At 34.9% G+C, this 25,200-nt stretch overlaps 1 protein-coding gene across 1 annotated transcript in view; it reads left to right on the top strand.

Annotated features, from left to right (window-relative positions):
- LOC149772807 (AP-3 complex subunit beta-2-like) overlaps positions 1-21,691 on the top strand; it is a 77,394-nt gene extending 55,703 nt beyond the window's left edge. Inside the window, exons 18-24 of the mRNA XM_089947265.1 lie at positions 1,130-1,371; positions 3,658-3,751; positions 9,398-9,528; positions 10,907-11,092; positions 12,089-12,131; positions 12,579-12,761; positions 16,855-21,691. Of these exons, the coding sequence (XP_089803391.1) occupies positions 1,130-1,371; positions 3,658-3,751; positions 9,398-9,528; positions 10,907-11,092; positions 12,089-12,131; positions 12,579-12,761; positions 16,855-17,147 (1,172 nt within the window). The 3' untranslated portion in view covers positions 17,148-21,691. The remainder of the gene's footprint in view (positions 1-1,129; positions 1,372-3,657; positions 3,752-9,397; positions 9,529-10,906; positions 11,093-12,088; positions 12,132-12,578; positions 12,762-16,854) is intronic.
- The last annotated feature ends 3,509 nt before the right edge of the window (positions 21,692-25,200 follow it).

Genomic DNA, 25,200 nt, shown 5'->3' with positions numbered 1-25,200 from the left:
CAGGAATGCATCTGTTGCATAAATCAAGAGGAGCCCCGAGTTGCTGAGTGGTCTAACGCACTCTCCGTTACAGATCACTGCCATCTCACCTCTGTCTGCATGGGTTCGAGGCTAGGATTCGGCCAATGTGGGTATGTGAGAAAGCTTGCCAGTAGCTTCTTGTGGGTCGGTGGTTCTTCCCGGGGTTTTCCTGGGTTCTTCCTCCACCATTAATACTGGCCACCATGCATAGCCTAACGTGTGCTGAAAAATGGCATGAAACCCCACAAAACAACAACAACAGCATAAATCAAGCATTACCTGTATTTTACTTGTACCATGTCTTCAGCTATTTCACCAGTCTTATGGCAAGCACTGTTTCAAAGCACAGTAATTGTCCTAGACAAATATTGATTACTCATATTACATACTTTGGAAATAAGAAGACCACAGTTTTTGTTTAGCATGCACAAACAAGATTATTTTCTAAATCATTGTAAAAGTCTGTGAAGTCAGCTTTTAAAATGCCATTATTGGTAGCTGTATACCACAAGGAAGGTAAGGATATGACAGTAATGCCAGTACATCTTTTATTTTATAAAATGTTTTTGATGTTCAACCAATCAGTTTACACATCACATTCATAAATGCACTTCCACATTAACCAGTAAGAATGTGTGTCACATTTATAAATGTATTACCACATTAGCCAGTAAGATTGTGTCACATTCGTCAATGTATTCCACATTAACCAATAAGATTTTGTCACATTCATAAATGTATTACCACAATAACCAATAAGATTGTGTCACATTCATAAATTTATTACTATATTAACTAATGATTGTGTGTCACATTCATGAATGTATTACCACATTAACCAATAAGACTTTGTCACATTCATAAATGTATTACTACATTAATGATTGTGTGTCACATTCATAAATATATTACCACATTAACCAGTAAGATTGTGTGTCCCATTCATAAATGTATTACTACATTAATGATTGTGTGTCACATTCATAAATATATTACCACATTAACCAATAAGATTGTGTGTCACATTCATAAGTGTATTACTACATTAACCAATCAGATTTTGTGTCGCATTCATACATGTATTTGCCATAATTTATTAACTTTGCAGATGATTCTGATGAAGAAAGTAGTGATGATGAGAATGAAGAGGATTCGTCAGAAGAGGAAAGTAACCAGGAAGAGAGTGATTCTGAGTCAGGATCTGATGGGGATAAAAAATCAGAGAAATCAGAGGAGAGTGAGGAGGATTCAGAAGATGAAAGTGAGGAGGAAAATTCAGATGAGGAAAGTGAAGAAGGCTCAGAGGAAAGTGACAGTGCATCAGAAGAGGAAGTTAAACCTAAAGAGCAGGTGTGTAAGATATAGAAATGTAAATTTTGGGTTCACACCTTATATTCATTAAAAAGCTACTTTGAAACACAGGCAGTATTTTTGCCTTTAAATGTGTGTGCATTCATTGTGTACAAAACCCAGATCCTGTTATGTATGCTGGGTTATGACATTTGCTTGTGGGTCAGAATTATAATGGTTATGCATGCTGGGTTATGACAATTGCTTGTGGGTCTGAACTATAATGGTTATGTATGCTGGGTTATGACATTTGCTTGTGGGTCAGAACTATAATGGTTATGTATGCTGGGTTATGACAATTGCATGTGGGTCTGAACTATAATGGTTATGCATGCTGGGTTATGACATTTGCTTGTGGGTCAGAACTATAATGGTTATGTATGCTGGGTTATGACAATTGCTTGTGGGTCTGAACTATAATGGTTATGTATGCTGGGTTATGACAATTGCATGTGGGTCTGAACTATAATGGTTAAGTATGCTGGGTTATGACATTTGCTTGTGGGTCAGAACTATAATGATTATGTATGCTGGGTTATGACATTTGCTTGTGGGTCAGAACTATAATGATTATGTATGCTGGGTTATGACAGTTGCGTGTGGGTCAGAACTATAATGGTTATGTATGTTGATAGTTACTCACATAATGAACTTTGAGATTCTTGACATTCCACAGAGTCAGATTACACATTTTAGTGGCAATCAGTTTCCCCGTTTTGCTACATTTTTGTTAGTACTTAAATTTGTGGATTGGGAAGGAGTCCAGTTATTTTTGGGGTCTTGATGGTACCTACAAATGTGGATTGGGAAGGAGACCAGTTGTTCATTGGGTCTTGATGGTACTTAAATTTGTGGATTGGGAAGGAGTCCAGTTCTTTGGGTCTTGATAGTACATAATTTGTGGATTGGGAAAGAGTCCAATTGTTTTTTTGGGTCTTGATGGTACTTAAATTTGTGGATTGGGAAGGAATCCAGTTCATTGGGTCATAATAGTACATAATTTGTGCATTGGGAAGGAGTCCAGTTGTTCTTTGGGTCTTGATTTTACTTAAATTTGTGGATTGGGATGGAGTCTATGATTGTTCATTCTGTCTTGATAATTATGCTGATTTCTTGAAAATTTTGCTTTATGAAAGCCACAGGAGTTCATTTGGTCTTGATAGTACATAATTTGTGGATTGGGAAGGAGTCCAGTAGGTCATTGGGTCTTGATAGTACATAATTTGTGGATTGGGAAGGAGTCCAGTAGGTCATTGAGTCTTGATAATACATAATATGTGGATTGGGAAGGAGTCCAGTAGGTCATTGGGTCTTGATAGTACATAATTTGTGGATTGGGAAGGAGTCCAGTAGGTCACTGAGTCTTGATAGTACATAATTTGTGGATTGGGAAGGAGTCCAGTAGGTCATTGAGTCTTGATAGTACATAATTTGTCGATTGGGAAGGAGTCCAGTAGGTCATTGGGTCTTGATAGTACATAATTTGTGGATTGGGAAGGAGTCCAGTAGGTCATTGAGTCTTGATAGTACATAATTTGTGCATTGGGAAGGAGTCCAGTAGGTCATTGGGTCTTGATAGTACATAATTTCTGGATTGGGAAGGAGTCCAGTAGGTCATTGGGTCTTGATAGTACATAATTTGTGGATTGGGAAGAGTCCAGTAGGTCATTGGGTCTTGATAGTACATAATTTGTGGATTGGGAAGGAGTCCAGTAGGTCATTGGGTCTTGATAGTACATAATTTGTGCATTGGGAAGGAGTCCAGTAGGTCATTGGGTCTTGATTGTACATAATTTGTGCATTGGGAAGGAGTCAAGTAGTTCATTTGGTAGACTCATAAACTAAAGGTTGTGGGTTTTTTACCTGCCAGTGCCAGTATGAATGACACTTAGCTTTTTTCTCAGTGAAAACATTATTTAGCCATTAATATGCTCAAATTGCTATTAATGTCTTGCAACCAGCAAGTTTTGTTTTATGGCTAGCCCAATTACTACTGACCAGAACTTGTGCATGCTAATTGAAAATTGAACATAGCTGCTTAATTTGGTAGTTTATTTGCATCAAGTGTTCCATCAATTTTTCTTTCAGAACCATTTCATATTGTTTTAGATACTAATAAGATTTATTTATTTATTTATGTAAGCTTGCTGTACAGTAACAGAAAACTGACATAAGAACATAGTCTTGTATCAGAAACTGTAAGGGCTAAGTTCATTAACAAGCTGTATTGTAAAGTTTGGAATATTTTATATATTTTGTTATGGAACTTTATTGATATCTTTAAAGGTTACAATTAAGACTGACAAGAAGAAGACTCCAGGAGCTCCGGCCCAATCGACGGGACCTCCTAGCCGAGATTTTCTGCTTGATCTGGAGGACTGTAAGTGCAGTGAATGTTTAGTGTGTATTTCATTAACGTCTGTTCTGTTATAGACAAGGTCACATTATGCTGTCTTTGTATTAAGTGATGCTGTGTAAAAATGGGGTATCCATTTAGAAAAGAAATGTGAATGTTTAGTGTGTATTTTATTAACGTCTATTCTGTTATAGACAAGGTCACATTATGTTGTCTTTGTATTAAGTGATGCTGTGTAAAAATGGGGTATCCATTTAAAAAAGAAAAATAATGTTATAATGAGAAACTTAATGAAGATACTATTAGTATTGTATTCAAGATCATTTTAAATCCATAACAACCCATTATTGCAGTATTCATGATATAAAATGACACATAAATGCTATTGTCATAGTGTAGTATTCACGATATAAAATAACGTCTAAATGCTATTGTCATAGTGTAGTATTCACGATATAAAATAACGTCTAAATGCTATTGTTATAATGTAGTATTCATGATATAAAATAATGTCTAAATGCTATTGTTATAGTGTAGTATTCATGATATAAAATAACGTCTAAATGCTATTGTTATAGTGTAGTATTCATGATATAAAATAACATCTAAATGCTATTGTTATAGTGTAGAATTCATGATATAATGTGATGTCTAAATGCTATTGTCATAATGTAGTAATCATCATACAATGTGACATCTAAATGCTATTGTCATAATGTAGTATTCATGATATAATGTGACATCTAAATGCTATTTTCATTGTGTAGAATTCATGATGTGACATCTAAATGCTATTGTCATAGTGTAGTATTCATGATGTGACATCTAAATGCTATTGTCATAGTGTAGAATTCTTGATGTGACATCTAAATGCTATTGTCATAGTGTAGTATTCATGATGTGACATCTAAATGCTATTGTCATAGTGTAGTATTCATGATGTGACATCTAAGTGCTATTGTCATAGCGTAGTATTCATGATATAAAATGACCTCTAAATGCTATTGTCATAGTGTAGTTGTACGATATAATGTGACATCTAAATATTATTATGTGATATTGCACTATTCATGATGCAGTATGATACCTAAATGTTATTACATCTTGTTGCAGTATTCGTGATAAATGTTATGTCATATTGTAGTGTTGATGTTGCAGTTTGACATATAAATGATATTGTCATTGCAGTAATCAGGATAATAATATAATAAGACGTGTAAATGATTTCGTCATATTGCATTATCCATGGTACAAGATGATATTTTAAATCTTAGAATGTCATATTGCATTATCCATCATACCAGCTGCTTTGGCACATTCCGCATTGATACAATGTTTCGGATTTAGGCTAGCTACAGTATACAACAGGCGCAAGAAAGGGTCCTTACTAATAACATATAAGTGACAAGTCATATACTGTCTTCTTTAGCTGGTGATAAGAATGGCAAAAAAAATATACTTAGTTTTACATCCTGAATTTCGTCAGAATGTACTTTCTTAGTTCTGCAAATATGAATTACATGAGCCATGTCATAGGTTCTCAATCTTGATTACACATTTCAAAATTGTACTGTAATTTCGATGATAAGTGCAGTTACATCCTCCTTACTGCACTCAAAATGAAATAAGCATTAAATTTCATCGCGTCTTTTTGATAATTGCAATTGAAAGACTTCATATTTTTCCCACATTATGATTTCAAACATTCAATGACAGAAACAGAAACACTCATTTTGTCGAATGGATGTACTGCACTCCTGGGGGCCCCGAGTGGCAGAGTGGTCTAAAGCGCTCTCCGTTACGGATCACTGCCATCTCACCTCTGTCTGCGTGGGTGCGAGTCTCGGATACAACCAATGTGGGTATGTGAGAAAGCTTGCCAGTAGCTTCTCATGGGTCAGTGGTTCTTTCCATGGGTTTTCCGGGGTTCTTCCTCCACCATTAATACTGGCTGCCATGTATAGCCTACCGTGTGCTGAAAAATGGCGTTAAACCCTACAACAACAATATATATATACTGCACTCCCAAGGTCGTGCAGTATTTCCATTCGAAAAACTCGTTCATAATTTCCCATACAAATACAGTAACCTATAATTATGTTGTATTGCAGTATTAATGATACAACATGATATTTTAAATCATAGTATGTCATATTGCAATATCCATGATACAACATGACATTTTAAATTGTAGTATGTCATATTGCAGTATTCATAGTACAATAATTCAGGTTAAATGCTGGTATCTCAATATAGTATTCATGATACAGTCTGACCATTTAAATCTTAGTCTATTTTTTTATTGAGCCAGTCTTTTTGAAAGCAGTCATTTTGGCATCCATGTGTTTGTCCATCAGTCTGTATGTACACCCTAGATTAATTCCATTAATAAAGTTTTTTTCAGTACCATTTTATCTGACCCTCTTCAAAAATTTTAAATATAGCTGAGAGATGCTCGTTTCTTTTGTAAAATTTGTTGACCTTTGAAAGTTGGCAGGGTCATTGGTGATATTTTTTAATTGCATCATTTCTCTGTTGCACAACCAGCACCACCACCAAGCATGTGTCTACTCTGGCTGGTTTTGACAATTAAATACTTGACATTCAAGTGCTAATATAGTGCAAAATTGAGATGATAAAGTGAATCTAATCAGAAGTTGGTCATATATAAGGACTGGAATGTATCTCGACGTGTCATGTATTGGTACATCTATGTTGTGGTACAAAGAATGACTGTTATGTACCATGTTGTGTCAGGTTTTGATACTTCTGTATTGTATAATGCCTGTAGAATGACTATTATGTACCATGATGTGTCATGTATTGAGTGTGTATGTGTGTGTTTGATTTGGATTTTTTACATAGGTTTAACAATTTTTCAGTCATATTGCTATGATGTCTGCAGTATGGCAGTTTATAATGATGTCTAGCACTGGGGCATCATGCCGCAGACATGTAGCATGATGTCCCACCCAGTCACATTATCCTGACACCAGGCCAACCAGTCCTAACACTAACCTCTTTATGCTGAGCGCCAAGTGAGGTAGCTGTTAGTACCATTTTTGTAAGTCTTTGGTATGATTCAGCCAGGGATCAAACCCACGACCTCCCACATCCGAGGCAGACACTCTAACCACAAGGCCACCGGAGCTGTGTCGTGTATTGATACATCTGTATTGTGAGTCAAAGAATGATTTTTATGTATCATGACGTATCTTGTATTGTTGGCTCAGTTTTTTGTGCATAGAAGGACTGATATATATCATGATGTATCTTGTATTGATATCTATGAAATGTGGAATGAAGTCGCAACAAATTTGAGATAACATTTGTTGTTGTTCCCAATTTCAAGTAAGCATTCAGGTATAACATTTTCCAGGCAAACTCGATGTTCTGGCTGATTCTCTATCCAGGGAGTGGTCCCTCCATCCTTCTATCTTCCTTTGAGTCTGCAACCTCTGGGGTCGACTTATTACAGACCTGTTGTAAAAGGGTGGAACAACAAGCTGTCCACCATCATCCTCCCATTCCTAGATCTGAATGCATCGATGTTGAAGCTCTTTCACTAAGTAGGGAGGGAATACCTGTATCTTCCTCCCAACGGTTCTTATTCCAAAATGAATCCAGAAAATGAAGGGCACAGATTGCAAAATCATCCAGATTGACCCTCTCCAGTGGGACAAATCATGAGTCATGGATATGCTTGACATGACGACAGATGTTCCCAGAAAATTATAGCGACCAGGAAGCTTCTCAAACATCTTCGATCGCTAATCTTTCACACAGGTCTGGAGAAACTTCTACGTCACACAGGGCTCTTTTCCAACAAACTTTCAGTCTTAAGTTGTGGAGAGGATCTCATTGGCTAGATGATCCTCTGTTTTAAATATATACAATGGGAAATGGTGTAATTGTTTTTACTGGTGTCATGTGAATGATGTCAAACCACTGTCAGCCTTTATTCCCCAGTTTATCTCATTGAAAGTAAGAAGGCACCTTTAACTGTTATGGAATACTGCTCCATAATTTCTGACAGACATGAGCATCTTTACATTAATAACAGCAAGGATCTCTCAGACGTGCCACTCAGCTTGGATCTATCCTTACCTCACTTGCTAAACCTGTTCCCGAAGTGGAATCCATCATGGATCTTGACATGGCTAAGCTTAAACATTTGTCTACTGTCCCACTGAAGCAACTGTCATACAAGACATACTTCCAGATAGACTTGGCTTTTGAATCACGAATATGGAAGCTCCATGCTCAGTCCACAGATCCAAACTACCGACAGTTTTAATCTGATGGTTCAATCATTTTAATGTCACAATTGTGTCTCATTGCTAAGAAATGACTTCTGTCTACTGGCAACCAGATAATAATCGTATGGCTCCTCTTATTGATCAATCCATACAGAGAGGCAAGGTTACAGGACCCAATACTTGCTCACCAAATTTATCTGAAGCACACAAAGTCCATCTGGCCTGGACACCAGAAGCTTTCTCCTCCCACTAAAACCAGGGAAACAGGGCCTAACTCTGCAGGTTTTATTGTCCTGGTTAAAGGGAGTCATCCAGTCAGCAAACTCGGATCTCTCACAAGAACAGGTATGTCTAATGATTATTTTGGCTCACAAAATATGAGTTATTTCTACGAGCCTTGTCTTTCAGCACAGTGTTTCATTTAAAGATATAAAGGATTCTGTTGGTTGGCATACCTAGACCACTTTTCCTCTTTATATTTGCGTGAAATGGCCTCACATGGAGTTTAATGTAGTTGGTCCTATAGTTGCTGCCCAGACAATCACCAGACCATGCCACTCCGGACAAAACCACGTCATTGGGTAGGACCTGTCAACTTGCGCTGGGTTAACCAAAGAAAAACTTTTCTTGGTAATTGTATATTAAGTGCAGGTGTCCACAGAATAGTTCTTTGCACATTTATATACACTTACATTTGGTTGCATCAGTTATCATTAGGAGAGTTTTACCCTTAAAGTAAAAGAGTTTTTTTTTTTTAACTGTGCATGATGCTTTTAGGTAGAGGTTAGATGCTCTTCATTTCCTCCTTCTATCCTCTTAACATGAATATGATTGTGTAATGTATTTGATAGAAAAAGGAAATTTTATAGTAAATTATGTTTCTCCATTAATAGTTATGCAGTCACATTCAAAAATATCCCTTCCAACCCTCCCTGAAATGTGAGCATCCTGTCTTATACAGTGGTCAAGTTAAAACTGATGATAGCCAGTATACAGAGTGCTGCCTAGGTGGAGTAAGGGGAGGTAATCTATGAGATACTTAACTCTTTCTATGCATGGTATAAACTTACTTTTCAAGTTTTTTGGAAGGCTGGATTTTGGAATTAACAGAAGTAATTCTTAATTTCAATGTGATTTGATAAGTATTTTTCTGAGAAAGAATTTACTATAAAATTCTTGAATCAAAAATCGGTCAAGAGAGATTAGTGAAGATACGAAATTCAGGAGTGTTGCCATGACTGATCTATCCCAATTCATGTTTCACAAAGTATGATACAGCAGGTTTTCTGTGCACCTACTTAAAACTTGGCAGCATTTATAGGCCTGTCATCTAAAAGAACACTAGTTGCGTTTGGTCCACTCAGTGTTTGCTATACACAAACTTTGTCATATATATCACTCTTTTGACCAGTTGCTCCGGTTAGTGGTACAGGCAGCAATACTGCAGGGGCTCCTGGTGATTTTCTGACCCCAATGACGGCATCCAGTATGAGTGCAATGTCCATCAGTGATAAAAGTCCCAGTTCTCGTTCCAGTTCTATGGTAAGTGTGATTGTGTTACACCATCGGTTATTGATATTTGCTTGTTTCATGTTCTACAATATATGTCCATTTTTTATGGTTGTATACATTATGTGCTAGACCTAAATTGCTTTTAAAAATTCAACTTTCCCAGAAAAATGTTGGATAGGAAAGGCTATTGGATTTCTAAATTTTGCAAGTGAAATGCACCAATTTTTGTTGTGTGTGTGTGTTAAATTTGCAAAAAATTTAGAATTGTCTTTATTTCCTTTTGCATGCTATTCTCACCACTGATATAGAAATCATCGTAACACCTTTTATGTGTCATCCTTGGGTTGTTAAATTTCTTATTTCACAAAATTTTGATTTTTTAAAATACATATTGTATGAATAGCCATAGCAAAGTGAATTTCATTCATGCATAGATTGTAAAATATAAAGTTATTTATATCATTAATATTGTCGTAAAGAACAAAACTGTATTGTAACCATATTTTGCAGATATTGTCAAAGCGCTTAAGAAAGGCACACGAATTCAGAAATAGTTCTATTTTGGTCTTATGAACTAATTTAATGTTTTCTGCATTGCATGATGTGGTTTTAACCAATCAAAATGCTTGTTACAGAGTTTTTTAAACATGTATCATGTAATAATACAAAATAATATTGATAGCTATTCTTGATTTATAATGACTGACTTATAAAAATCAAACAAAGTGGGAAAATACTTTATTTTGGTTGTTAAATATATTGCTATATATGGAAGTCAGTTGTTGTTTGTTACTTTGGGTATAACACCATTTCTCAGCACAAGATAGGCTATACATTGTGGCCAGTATAACTGATGGCGGGAAAACCCTGGTAAGAACTACTGATCTATGGAAAGCTACTGGCAAGCTTCTTCGCATATCCACATTGTCCAGTCCAGAGACTTGACCCCACATAGCAGGGATGATATGGCAGTGATCATTAAAGGCAAGCGCTTTAGACCACTCGGTCACTGGGGGCCCCTGGAAGTCAGTCAAAAGTTGATAAATTTATAAAGGGTCATTGTATTGTGTGTATGTTATTAGCTTCACTCAGTCTGTACACTGTTCTTTTACCACTCTGGCATGAAAATCTGCACCAAATAAACATGGAAGTCTGCACCAGATAAAGCCTGTGGCAGATGGAAATGTCTCCTCCCAAAAATTAATAACCTGCCACAGTAGTGTATATATACAGTGCATCGTTCACAAGAGCAGTGTGGGCTTTTTGTCTAGAGATGACTGCCTGATTATGTATTTAGTCAAGAAATTCGATTGGCGGATATATCTCAAAAATCATAATTCGCCAATGAATTTGTTTGTTTATGTTATGCAATACATAATTGTTTTAAGAAATCTTGCTTTTTTCACAGATCTCACCATTAGAGGTGCCATTGAAGACGCATGAACTCCTGAATAAGATGCAAGGCAAAGGATTAACTGTATCCTACAAATTTACAAGAACAATTTCTGTTTTTTCACCAAAAATGGTCTCCATAGAGATGATATTTACTAATCTAAGTGATAAACCTATAAACTCCATCAAAATTGGGGATAAGGTGAGTTGGCAGTTACCTCTGATGTTCTTATATTGTTTATAACTTTTAGCTTATGGTATGGTCTGTTTTCCATACATTAGCTTGTGGTATGGTCTGTTTTCCATACATTAGCTTATGGTATGGTCTGTTTTCCATACATTAGCTTATAGGATGGTCTGTTTTCCATACATTAGCTTATGGTATGGTCTGTTTTCCATACATTAGCCAACTCAAACCACTCTGAAGGCTGCATGAGGCCATTTTCGATGGCCCAAGGCTGCACCACCTTTGCTATCTCTTATGACACCTTGTGATGCCAATCATTTTGCAGGCCGCAGGATATGGTGGGCCGCATGTTTGAGACCTCTATCCTAAATGATGTCTGGTCCTAAATAAAGTTAGTGTAAATCTGACATCCACATGATCTAGTTTGAAAATCTTGTTATTGCTGAAGAATATAGATTGGTTCAACACCCAGCAGTTAAAAGGAAGTATTGGTCTGAAGATAAATGCCTGGAAATTATTTTTGGCCGTTTTTTTTTTTCTTCTTCTCATTTTTCTATCACTCTCTTTTTTGCTGATGCATGAATAATTTTAATATATAATATATAATAATTTTTAACTTTTAAGCATGAAAATGTGTTACTTTTAAACAGATATAAAGTTGTACAATTATTAAAGTTAAAATTATTTATGATTTTTATTGATTGATGGTGTACAAGATAAATGACAGTTTGAATTACTTGTTACGTTTTTTTCAAGTCAGATATTTGATAAATGCAGAAATGCCACCTATTCATGATAAAATATGATTGTATTGAAGTGTGTTACCTTTAATGATCTCATTATCCATTGTGAATGAGTGGTCTAGATTCCAAAAAGTTTTTGCATGGATTCCTGATTAGCATTATTATTGGTTGGCATCTCTGCTGAAATCATGGAAAAGGACAGTGAGCTACATACTCTTTCCATCAGGACTAATATTCCATTCAAAATGTTTTCTTTCTTTTTTGACAGAAGTTTCAGAAAGGCACAGAAATGCAGGATTTCCCAGAAATAAGTAAGAATTTGTCTACTTTCAAATATAAAGTATAATGCTGAAGTTAAGATGTTGAAATATTCTCAGTTTCTCAAAAGCCTCAGATTTGACTTTCCTTTCTTCAATTCAATTTTTTTTAATAATTCTATGACAAAATACTTCATGTTCTGCTGATAGGTGGAATCCTGAACATTAGTCTGTTTTAAACAAGAATCTTATTACTGGAATCAATTCTTATAAAAGCCGATATTACAGAAAGCTGTGAAACTCTTGTTCCATCTGATTGCTGAATCAAGTAAGGTGCAAAAGTAAAAAGTTGGAAGAAGAGTAGAAACTTTTTAAATGTTGTATGCAAAATTTTCAAATTACCATGTTTAATTTTATTTGCATGGTTATATTTTATCAAGCATAAATTTATATGAATCTAAAGACAGTTGATCATTTGAATTAATATGTATTTTCAAACAGCTATTTTGGATGTGAAAGCAACAACATCTGTGCTAATGGCAATAAATTTTAATGATACAACCCAGCCAGCGACTTTTGACATATGTGCTCAAGACCACAAATTCCAGGTTTCCATAACAGCACCAGTGGGGGAACTCTGTCAGCCTTACACAATGAATGAGAAGGAGTTTGTAACCCAACAAGGTGAGTGCTGAAAAAAGTCTTGTCCTGGGAGAAATGATTTTTTTGCCTTACTTAGGACCAATCTGACAGCTATGCGACACAATGTTGTTAGGACCACATTCGATATGATAAAAGGTAGAGTAGTTAAATCCAAGTATCAGAAAAATGTTGCTTTTCACAAAACCATAAAAGTTGATGCCTATCAGCATGACTTTACCATGTTAAACTTAACATTTACAAAATGTCAGTTTAGTTATTTATGTCACATAAATTTGTGAAAATACCTAGAATGGATAAAAGTTCTGAATTTTGTTTTGAATTCATTGAGCCTGTCTCCTTAGTGAGCTGGTGAGTGAGTGAAACCATTGTTACGTTCTTTTCATCAGACCATCAGCTGTTTTGGCTGCCACTAACAATGTATCAAATATACTAAATAACTTAACCTCATTCTACCTTATGGCAATTTATCTTTTCACTTTGAAATAACTTCCATTTGGCCAGATTGCATAGCTACTGTGGCATGTGACCTGATTATGTCCATCCATCCATTTTTCCATCCATTTCGTTATCATCACATAAGTTGGAGCCTGCATTTAGTTTGTGTTATCTAACTTAGTATTTGGATGTGACATGAGGAGCGCCGTACAATTTTGACACAACAAAACTTGAGCTTTTATTAATATACTTCATCATGCGTCACCCATTATTTGCCATCCATTGTGCATCATCAATTCAAAATTGCTGTTTAAAGCTTCTTTTCAAAAAGAACTTACCAATTTGCAATTTATTTTCAAAGGAGAATTCTGCTATCAAGGTCTTTCCAGATTATTTCAGTGAATGCTTATTTATCATTCAATATGGTTACCATTACTAAAGAGTGGCCGAGTGGTCTAAAGCGCTGTCCGTTATGGATCACTGCCATCTCACCTCTGTCTGCATGGGTTCGAGTCTAGGATTCGGCCAATGTGGGTATTTGAGAAAGCTTGCCAGTAGCTTCTCGAGGGTGGGGGCCTCGAGTGGCCGAGTGGTCTAAAGCGCTCTTCGTTACGGATCACTGCCATCTCACCTCTGTCTGCGGCGGTTCGAGTCTAAGATTCAGCCAATGTGGGCATGTGAGAAAGCCTGCCAGTAGCTTCTCGTGGGTCGGTGGTTCTTTCCGGGGTTTTCCGGGTTCTTCCTCCACCATTAATACTGGCCGCCATGTATAGCCTATCGTGCTGAAAAATGGCGTTAAACCCCACAACAACAACAACAACAAGCTTCTCGAGGGTCGGTGGTTCTTTCCGGGGATTTCCTGGATTCTTCCTCCACCATTAATACTGGCCGCCATGTATAGCCTATCGTGTGCTGGAAAATGGCATTAAACTCTACAACAACAACAACAACCATTACTAAAAATACAATTAAAAAAATTTAAAACAGCTTCTTCTCAGAAATTGGTCAAGAGAATTGACATGAAGGTCCTTCAGATTTCTTCAATGATGATGACCCACCTTAAGATATGACTGCAAATACTTGCAAATAACTTTAAACAGCTTCCCCCAAAAATGCTTGATTAGAGTTTGACCAAATTTGACAGAAAGTGTCCTGGCACAGATACCTTTCAAGTTCCTGTAAATACTGATGTGTCATCAAAAAATCTTTACACATCTTCATCAGAATTTGACCAAATTTGACAGATAGCACCCTGTCCTAAAGGCCTATCAGCCTTGTACAAATCAAGTATGGCCACTGTTACTAATAATAGAAAGTCCTTTAAATGTTCGTAATAGCTTCTTAACATAATTTATCCATCATTAACACAAAACATTATGACTCAAAGGACTTGTACGTTTTCACAACTAATGCCAAGTCTGTCATGAATTATGGATGCTGTTATGGAAATTAGAAGAGAAATAAAAAAAACACATACAATTTTATTTGAAACAATTGCTTTGCAAAATTTGACCAACTATTAGAGACATAGAGGCTTTTTGTATTGGAACAAATGAAGCACCATCAAATTTGGATGACTGTATGAATTAGAAACCATGAAACAGATGCATTCATAACATACATATTAAACTATATTGGATAAAATTATATACAAAGCTTCCAGCTGACCCAGATTTCTTGGCGAACTGTGATTACATTAGGTATTAGGCAGATTTCAACCAGGAGAACAATCTCAGCTCCCATATGCAAGAAAAAAGGAATTGTACACACATGGCTGAGTTCAAACATTTGCTGGAACATGAATAAAGATTTTAACCCTGTTTTGAGGGTTCTTATTCTTTCAATCAGCAAATGAATATAGACTGTAAAACCTCACCTAATTACCACCACAGCGTTAAGACTACCTCACTTAATCAGTAGATAATTCTAAGAACCACGTTGTTATTTCAGTCAGAAATAGTCATCATTACTAAAAGCACATTAATAGAACATGTCCTGTGTGGTATTGTAAGCAAGGTTCAACAGTAATGGATCAGAATAAAAGTTTGTCTGTGTGATTTAGAATTTTAACGTAGATGTAACAATTATTCAGTCATTTATATGCTGATAGGTATATAATTTACATATTAGATTTACTGAGTGGTACCTGCATATATAAATGTAATATATTATATTTATGTACCGGTAGGAGTGTGTAATTTGAACATTTTAACGTAGCTTTAACAATTTTTTAGTCATATCGCTACGATGTCTGCAGTGTGACAGTTTATAGTGATGTCTAGCACTGGGGCATCATTCCGCAGACATGTAGCTTGATGTCTGACAGTCACATTATCCTGACACCAGGCCGACCAGTCCTAACAGTAATCTCTTAATACTGAGTGCCAAGCAAGGCAGCTGCTAGTACCATTTTTTAAAATCTTTTTTATGCCTTGGTCAGGGTTCGAACCCACATACGAGATGGACACTCTACTCACTTTTGGCCACTGGAGTAGTGAATAAAAAGAATTGCACATTACTTACAGAATGGAAGTTTTCATAAGGTGTTATTTGATGCTGCATATGCAGTTGTTATCATAGTTAGATGGCACTAGCCAGATTTCAGGGGCCCAGAGTGGCCGAGTTGTCTAAAGTGCTCTCCGTTACGGATCACTGCCATCTCACCTCTGTCTGCATGGGTTCGAGTCTCGGATTCAGCCAATGTGGGTATGTGAGAAAGCTTGCCAGTAGCTTCTTGTGGGTCGGTGGTTCTTTCCGGGGTTTTGCCGGGTTCTTCCTCCACCATTAATACTGGCTGCCATGTATAGCCTATCGTGTGCTGAAAAATGGCGTTGAACCCTACAACAACTAGCCTGATTTTATAATAATTTAGACATTTGCATGCGTTTGACGTTTAAACGTATGTTAAAAACTTTTAAGCTCATGCAATGCCAAATTATGTAAGAATGAGAAATCGTGAGGAACAGGATAATATGTCCTGTTAAAAATTGCAATCCTAGAGTATAGAGTACATAGTTGTTTCAGTTAAATTTTGTCATCTTGTAAGGGATGGGGGAGATATCACCTTATTACATGCTAGTTTCATCTTATATGCTTAATCTGGCATGCGATATGTTCATTCCATATTTCTGTATCACACACCCAAATTAGGTGTCTTCTTTGACATCTACACATTAACATTTTAGGTACAGTAGATTGAACTTTTATACATTCTAATTAATCTTTATTTTTATTTGTTGAGTAAATCTGAAACTGTTTTAAAGCTTAAAAGAGGGACATGTAATGAATATGAAACCGCATTTATGTTTTTGTTTCTGTCAGGGGAAATAACTTGTTTCATATGGCTTATGGATACGTCTTGACCTAATGGCCTCATCAAACATGTTCTTTACACTGATTCAGAGCAAAGCACTTTGTTTTCGTGGTTATGATGAGGTATTGTATAGTAAAATCTTGCCCATATTGCGCGAGCCGGGGTTGTTGCTATCTCTTCCACTGTCATGAAAGAGAAATCTCAACAGAACTCTTAATAATTCCTTCTTGAAAAATTTTGTTCAGAAACCAAACCATTTAAATGAGGCTTCTCTTGGAAATGCATGCAGACTATATAAAAAAGGAACATTAAATTAAATTTTTTATTATTTAGTGTATAATTTATGATTATTTTTTCCCTTTTCAGGAAAACTATCTGGTATGAATGAAAATACAGGTTCAGTGGAAATTCACAGTGAGAAACCAGATCCTAAAACGGTGGTAACAACAGTTTACAAAGTTGTAAATACACTTGAAGTTACTTCATCAGAAGAAAATGTGTTCCGATTTGCAGCAAAGACAGTGTCAGCAGGTGCCCTTGTTCTAGTCAGCATAAAATGGAAGGATACCAAAGCAGCTATCACGGTTAACTGTGAACAAATGGTGATAGGAACAATGTTACTGAAAGACTTGAAGACAGCTTTTAGCATATTCAGCTGAGGATTCTATAGCAGAATAATTTATCTCTTGAGTATTATATTAGCTGCTCTCGTCTTAAAATTTGCTGTTGAATATTTTAAAGAGGCATTGATTGGTCTCTTTCATTTTTGTAAATGGATTCAGAAGTGTATTACTGTAATTTTAGCTAAAGATGATCACATATTTAATTTTAAATATAGTGAAACCTGCTTTTAAGGACACCTCCTTTAAGGGATGCCTGCATTAAAGTATTCCTCCATAAGGATCAGCCCATTAAAGTATTCCTCCATTAAATGATGTATCCACTAAAGGACACTTCCATTAAGGTTCATCTCCAGTGCCTTAAAAAAGGTCCAAGCTATGCAAAGTCTATTTAAAAAATGTATAGCTTGGTGTTCATTTTCTTGCTTTATACTAAGTTGAAATTTATCACCGGGTTAGAAAAGTAATGACTAAAGTTTAATATTTATCCCCAGGTAAGAAAAATAATGACAAAAATATCTGTCTCTAATTGCTCATAAAATAAAAGCTGAACGAGTATTTAAAATTCTTCAAAGTTTGTACAAGTTGTATATCAAAGATGCCCAGATCTGCCAACCCTTACGATTTTGCCGTAAGTCTTATGAAAATTACCCTTAAAATAATGACTTAAATAAAAAAACTATGGAAAAATGATCATTGCCGAAAAATCCGGAAATTTTGTTTATCCGTGTTTGATTTGGATCCAGGTTTCACATTAGAATTAGTTAAGTTAGTCAGGGAACCAGACTAACTTTATAGCAGTTCCTCAGATGCTTTAAAATGCACATATTTGTTCATGTGAAGTGTCTGCATGATCAAACTGTTGATTATAGAATTTTTTTAAAAATGGCATTCAGCAAGCGATGCATGTTTAAGATGAAACGGAAAATAAGCCTCTTGAAAATGTTAATAATCAACAGAAAACTATTCAGATTCTTGTGAATAAAAGCCAGAAGGGACACAATTACATTTATTGGACATCACATGCCAATTTGAATATGACTCGTGGCGGGAGATAAGATTACCATCGTCATGTGAAATGGTAAAAGAATTTCCAAGAATTACGTCATTTTGAGAGATATCAACAATCATTGAGCTGAATAGCGTTTGGAACAAAAGTTTGTGCAGCTGTACTAGTGGTAAATAAAGTCTATGCATACTTTACAAACTTTTCAGTTGAACATAATTTTTATCGTTGTTGCATGTTTCGAATACAGAACTTTTAATTTCGTTTTCCAGCTTTAAAGTAGCAGTTTATGATATTTTGTTACACCTTACTGAAAACTGGTCAAACTTATGGAAGAAAATCAACTACCTTACTGAGATTAACTCGTCCGGGCTGGCAGGTCTGGATGCTTCATATCAAATGTACCAAAGGAGGGCATGTTGGTGAATGAATATTTTAGTATGAGACGGGTTGCTGGGATCACATCAGTTTTCCATAACAGAAAACCTGTGCAGTGTATTTGTGGCAGGTCATAAATTGTTCAAGGTTTCCAAAGATCTTGTATGCTTTTCATTGTCTTTATAATTTTCCTTCACTGGACTGTTATTGCGAATGTTAAATTGCATAAAAATTTGTTTTCATTATTTTATATATAAAAAACAGAAGTCACAAGACATGACATAACATCTTTTCCAGATTTCCAGAGTACTTAGAGCTGTGATACATCTAGATAAAAGTGACATTGTATTGATGATAATATGATGTGGTGGTCATATCATTTTGAGATGTGCATTGCATTAATTTTACAAAACAGACATCCTTAAAAATAAATGTGCTCATCAAGGACATTTCTGAGATCCTTTTCATTAGTTTACTGACACATTTCACTTGTTTATAAAGGACACTTGTCCACTATGGAAAATTGAGTGTGTCCTTGTTATGCAGCTTTCACTATATAGTATAACTTCTCTTAACAAGCCATCTGCAGGATGGATATTTTTTGGCTGTTTGTAAAGGACAGGACTATTGTAAGGAACAACACTGTTGTATGGGAACAAGCCTATTGTTAGCAATAGGACTGTTGTAAGAGATAGGACTGTTGTAAGGGATGAGATTGTTGTAAAAACAGTACTGTTGTAAGTGGATAAAATGTGCAGATAAATAGAAGGGAAAATCTGAAAATGGTTGGATATGTGAGGTGTTACAGGGAGGTTACTCTTTATGGTAGGTCATACTGTATGTATACATGTTTGCAAACTGAATGCAGAGCTAAACTTTTCTGCCATCAAGTATGTATTGAAAATAAATGAAAGCTTTGATTTAGTTTATTTTATACATATTAACAACTACACATTGCATTTTTTGACAGTTCATTTTGTTTGTGAGCTTATTATTGTATGCTGCATTGTGACTTTGCTTGCTGATTGGGTGTTTGAAACAAGTTAATATATATTTAAAAGTCTCATGTCTTGAAGTTGTAGGATTATTCATTAGGTTACATGGGGACTGTTGAATGTGTATATTACACACAAATTGTTGTTGTTTGGACAAAAAAAGATACAAAGATTATATAATATTTTGGGCTTCATACATTAAACATACATACATTCATACATGCATGCATACATACGTACTAACATACACACACACACACATACATACATACATAGACCGCTCCGGTGGCCTAATGTTAAAGTATTCGCCTCGGATGTGGGAGGTCACAGGTTCAAACCCTGGCCAAATCATACCAAAGATGTTTAAAAATGGTACTAACAGCTGCCTTGCTTGGCGCTCAGCATTAAGAGGTTAGTGTTAGGACTGGTCGACCTGGTGTCAGGATAATGTGACTGGGTGGGACATGATAGCGATATGACTGAAAAATTGTTAACGCTACGTTAAAAATCCAAATCACACACACACCCACATATGCATACATACCACTTTTCCAGTGATGATGTTGTTAAGGTTTTGCATTAGTTTCTTTTACACTGTTGTATGTACAGTCACGAAACTTGCTGGGTGTAAACATCATGTAGGTAACTACTTCATTAACAGATATGCCAAATAATGCATAGCCAATGTGGATTACAAATTTATGCCATACATACATTGTTATTATGATGATCCTTGAATGTAAATTGTTAGTTAAGAGGAATTAAGATATAACAATTACTAGAATCTGTTACTGTGTTACTATGTTGAATTGATATTATGTATTGAAATTAACATGCAACTGTGCAAGAATCTTGTTTCTTATTGATAGAGGATAAACTAAATAATGCAATGTCAAAAATGTTTTGTGTAAAGCAATTGTAAAATTGTAACCTGGTGTGCCATTGCTTTAAATAATATCAGTGTTATGAGCAGACTGTAAATATATCACGTCTAGGTTCAAATGTATCATTTGGGTTTGCGATAATCTTGGGAAAATACCGTATAGTAGTTATTTTAGTGGTGTAGAAATTTAGGGGTCTCAGATATTGTGAAAATAAATTCAGTAAAAATAGTTAAATTACAAAAATAATGTGGCCAAAATTTGTATAATTTCATAGAATTTTGGGGGGAAATGAAAGGAAAGAAATCCTATTTTGGTCAGTAAGAATATTTTGACGTTCTCAGAATACAGTATGCATTGTAAAAAAGACACATTGAGTCAAAATGTTTCTTTCCACCTTGAAACTGTTATTGTAACATTATGTAAATCAATTTGTTTCATTATTGTTAAGTAGATTTCATTAATTGCTGTCACTAATAATGTGAAACAAAAGGTTCACAGGCTGCAGTTTCACTAATGCTATGCAAGGCTATGAAGAACTTCATTTGATGCTACTTGAGAAGCAATTGTAAACACATCTGAGTAGCAGTTATGAGCTTGGAGTAGTCAATTGAGCTCATATGTTTTGAGTTGCAAATGTGAACATAGTAGTCATTTGAGCTCAGAAAGACTTGAGTAGCAGTTGTGAACACATTGTCAATTGAGCTTACAAAAGACTTGAGTAGCAGTTATGATTTTGGAGTAGTCAATTGAGCTCACAAGTCTTGAGTTGCATATGTGAACATAGTAGTCATTTGAGCTCAGAAAGACTTGAGTAGCAGTTGTGAACACATAATAGTCAGTTGAGCTTACAAAAGACTTGAATAGCAGTTATGAACTTGGAGTAGTCCATTGAGCTCATAAGTCATGAGTTGCAAATGTGAACATAGTAGTCATTTGAGCTCAGAAGGACTTGAGTAGCATTGTGAACACATAATAGTTGAGCATACAAAAGACTTGAGTAGCAGTTGTGAACTTGGAGTAGTCATTTGAGCTCACAAGACCTGACTAGCAGTCATGAACATTGAGCTCAGAAAGACTTGAGTAGTAATTGTGAACACATACTCAGTTGAGCTAACAAAAGACCTGAGAAGCTATTATGAAATCAGTTCAGTGAGTCACAATTTCAATTGTGGACACATAGTAGTCAGTGAAACTCACAAAAAGGAAACAGAAAGGACTTGCATTAGTTTTAGTTCTGATCTCGGTCAACAGATCAGTTTAATTAAACGTGTTTTGTTTCTATTTGAAAATACTTTTTTGACAATAAATGACAGAATCTGATCACATAGTTTATTCTTGATTTTCCCCGCTGAATGCTTAATTAACTATTTTGACCTAAGTGTTGTTTAGTAAAATGTAATTTATGGTATACAAAAAAGGCATTTTTGGACTATAGATAAAACAGCATTACAGGTAGTCGCCATTAAAATAAAAGCATCCCAATTCTGCAGTCACTAAAATTAAACTTGTCAGAATGTAATACACTGCTTTTTAACAAGATTACTAAAAAAAATTGTCCAAAAGATAAACATCTATATGGGAAGTAATATATTGTAAATCCCAAAAACTGATTAAATTATGAAATTATATTTATTTTAAATTTAAATTTAAATTTTTAAATTTCTGTATGGCACAAATGGCCTCCCACCTCTTGTTTTTACAATTTATGAACTGCCTTGCCTAAGTCCCAAACTTAGTCACATAAGATGGATAGACAGATGGATAGAATGACAGGGTTGATGAATAAATGTCCATTCCATTCATAGTGAGGCATACTAGATAATTTTAAATATAGTCACAGAAATTGAGAAAAAGTTAAGTGTGTTGACAATAATTGATATTAAATAGAAAGGATGTAAATTCTGTAATTGATGTTCCTCAGATTATCTTTTCATTGGTCCATATAACCTATTGACGCTCTTTCAGAAGAAAGTCTGACCATTGCAATCTGTTGGACCATTTTTCAGCTTTAATAATTCTAAACAAGTCAGTTAATAGTTCTACTGTTTACAGTAAGTCCTGCTTACTACATTTGCATAGGAAACATTGTAATAATTACACAAACATAATACAATTTTACATACTTATTGCTTCTAATAAAGTTAAAGCTAACTTCATTGCTTCTGGAGCTCAATGTTACTATATTGTTATGACTGTGGTCTTAAACTAAGATTAATTCTTATAATCTAAATTGCATTTCTCTTTCTTTTTCTGTTCTCTCTGTGTATGTATTTCCATCACGTTTTTAATTTGCATTTCCAGTTATCTCTTTCTTCCTTCTGCAACTGTAACTCTCTCTCTCTCTGCAGCAGCATTTGTCTCTTCTTTCTATTTCTGAAGCTGAAACCTTCTTAACTCTATTTCCAGCTGGTGTTTTAACTTTAAGTCCTATTTCCATCTGGTATTTTAACTTTCAATTCTATTTCCTTCTGGTGTTTTAACTTTCAGTTCTATTTCCATCTGGTGTTTTAACTTTCAATTCTATTCCATCTGGTGTTTTAACTTTCAATTCCACTTCCATCTGGTGTTTTAACTTTCAATTCTATTTCCATCTGGTGTTTTAACTTTCAGTTTTATTTCCATCTGGTGTTTTAACTTTCAGTTCTATTTCCATCTGGTGTTTTAACTTTCAATTCTATTTCCATCTGGTGGTTTAACTTTCAATTCTATTCCATCTGGTGTTTTATCTTTAAATTCTATTTCCATCTGGTGTTTTAACTTTCAATTCTATTTCCATCTGGTGTTTTAACTTTCAGTTCTATTTCCATCTGGCGTTTTAACTTTCAGTTCTTTTTCCATCTGGTGTTTTAACTTCAATTCTATTTCCATCTGGTGTTTTAACTTTCAGTTCTATTTCCATCTGGGGTTTTAACTTTCAATTATATTTCCATCTGGTGTTTTAACTTTCAATTCTATTTCCATCTGGTGTTTTAACTTTCAATTCTATTCCATCTGGTGTTTTATCTTTCAATTCTATTTCCATCTGGTGTTTTAACTTTCAATTCTATTTCCATCTGGTGTTTTAACTTTCAATTCTATTTCCATCTGGTGTTTTAACCTTCAATTCTATTTCCATCTGGTGTTTTAACTTTCAATTCTATTTCCATCAGGTTTTTTTTACTTTCAATTCTTTTACTTTCATTTCGGAGCCAGATAGAGACTTGCTAATCAAATTCCAAATGACTTTTATTCAAAAGATTCTTCTCCACTAAATATTGGACCAAAATATTTTTATTTCTTGCTTCTTTAAAGAAGCCTTCACTTCAGAAATATCATATTGTCTGCCAGCCTAAAACAATTCCTCCTTTTTCGAGGACTCTAACCCGTCCAGACATTTAGAGTATTCCAAATGAATTCGAATGGTGCTCTGAAGGAATTCAAATTTTGAATGTGTTCCTGTACCAATGGCCAGGAATAGTGTTGATGTGTTAACAGCCTTGATGTATCACAATAATATAATTCTAAAATGTCTTTGAATGAGTTCACATTAAACATTAATCCCAGAAATGTTATTTAGCCTGGAAAGTTAATAAGCACTTTATAATTTCAGTGCGTAATTTAAATAAATTCTCCCAAATTAAAACTGAAACACAAATAAAATGTATTCATCTAAAGACAGGTGTTTAGATAGGAATGAGTAATTATAATATGATCAGCCTTAATTAAAAAAATTTAGACACCATCTGAGGACCAGGATGAGGGTCACCTTAATGGAAATTTCCATCAAACAGTAAGTTAAATTCGTTTCTAGAAAATTCTAAAGAAGTCAGGATCAAAATTCTATCTGGAACTCAAACCTAATAAACATGTTTACCTCCAGATATGATCATATAATCATGGACAAAAGCCAACACACAATACAAATGAAATATACATAACAATATACTATCTGACATATATTGCCTATCATATACTGAAAAATGCTGTTAAACCCAAAACAAAATGGTTGGTGACCAGGCTATTGGTCATTGGTAAAATGAAATGAACATACTAAGTAAAGTTGTTTAAAAATGTAGAACTGTAAATAGGTACAAGACCTTAATGGTACAAACCTGAAATATACTTTCTTTACTCTTAAGTTTTGGGACACACTAAGTTTTTGGGCACCCTTGAAATTTTCTTCTAACAACTTTTTCGTGAACCCTAAGTTTTCGAAAATTTTTTGAATCCTTCGTATGTATGCCATGTTGTGACTCAAGCTGGTTATTCCTTGTTAAGATGCATTTTTTGTGCAGTCTTAATCGTAAAATGTCTTATACAAGAAATTAGATTTCATGGTTTATGAAATTTACATAACATTATGTTACCTTGACGTACAGCTACCATTCAGAATGATTAAATCCCCGTGTAATTGGTCAGATTAATATATTACTTCTCCATTTAGTGTTGAATGATGGTTAATGACTTTGTTATATGCATGGCTGTGTGATAATGTCTATGTTATATGCAAAGATGTGTGATAATGGATATTTAGTTGAAAAGCTGTGTGATAATAGATGTTATATGCAAGGCTGTGTGTTAATGAATATTTATAGGCAAGGCTGTGTAACAATCAATATTTATATGCATGGCTGTGTGATAATGGACGTTATATGCAAGGTTGTGTGATAATGGATATTTTTAGGCAGGGCTGTGTTCATAAATTTACACACCAAATTTTAATCATTTGTATAAATAAGAACAATGCTTTGCTGGAAAAAGAATTGGGAACATAAATTTACTTTTACTCGAGTCTAAACAAATCTTTGAGAGTTGTATGGTGAAGTTGCATATTTGGATGATTTTATCCG

This window comes from Sinohyriopsis cumingii, unplaced genomic scaffold (assembly GCF_028554795.1).
Source record: "Sinohyriopsis cumingii isolate HCF-2022 unplaced genomic scaffold, ASM2855479v2 utg001170l, whole genome shotgun sequence".
Taxonomy (NCBI): domain Eukaryota; kingdom Metazoa; phylum Mollusca; class Bivalvia; order Unionida; family Unionidae; genus Sinohyriopsis; species Sinohyriopsis cumingii.
Note: the sequence above shows the minus strand (reverse complement) of the source record. Positions and strands in the feature narration are given on the sequence as shown.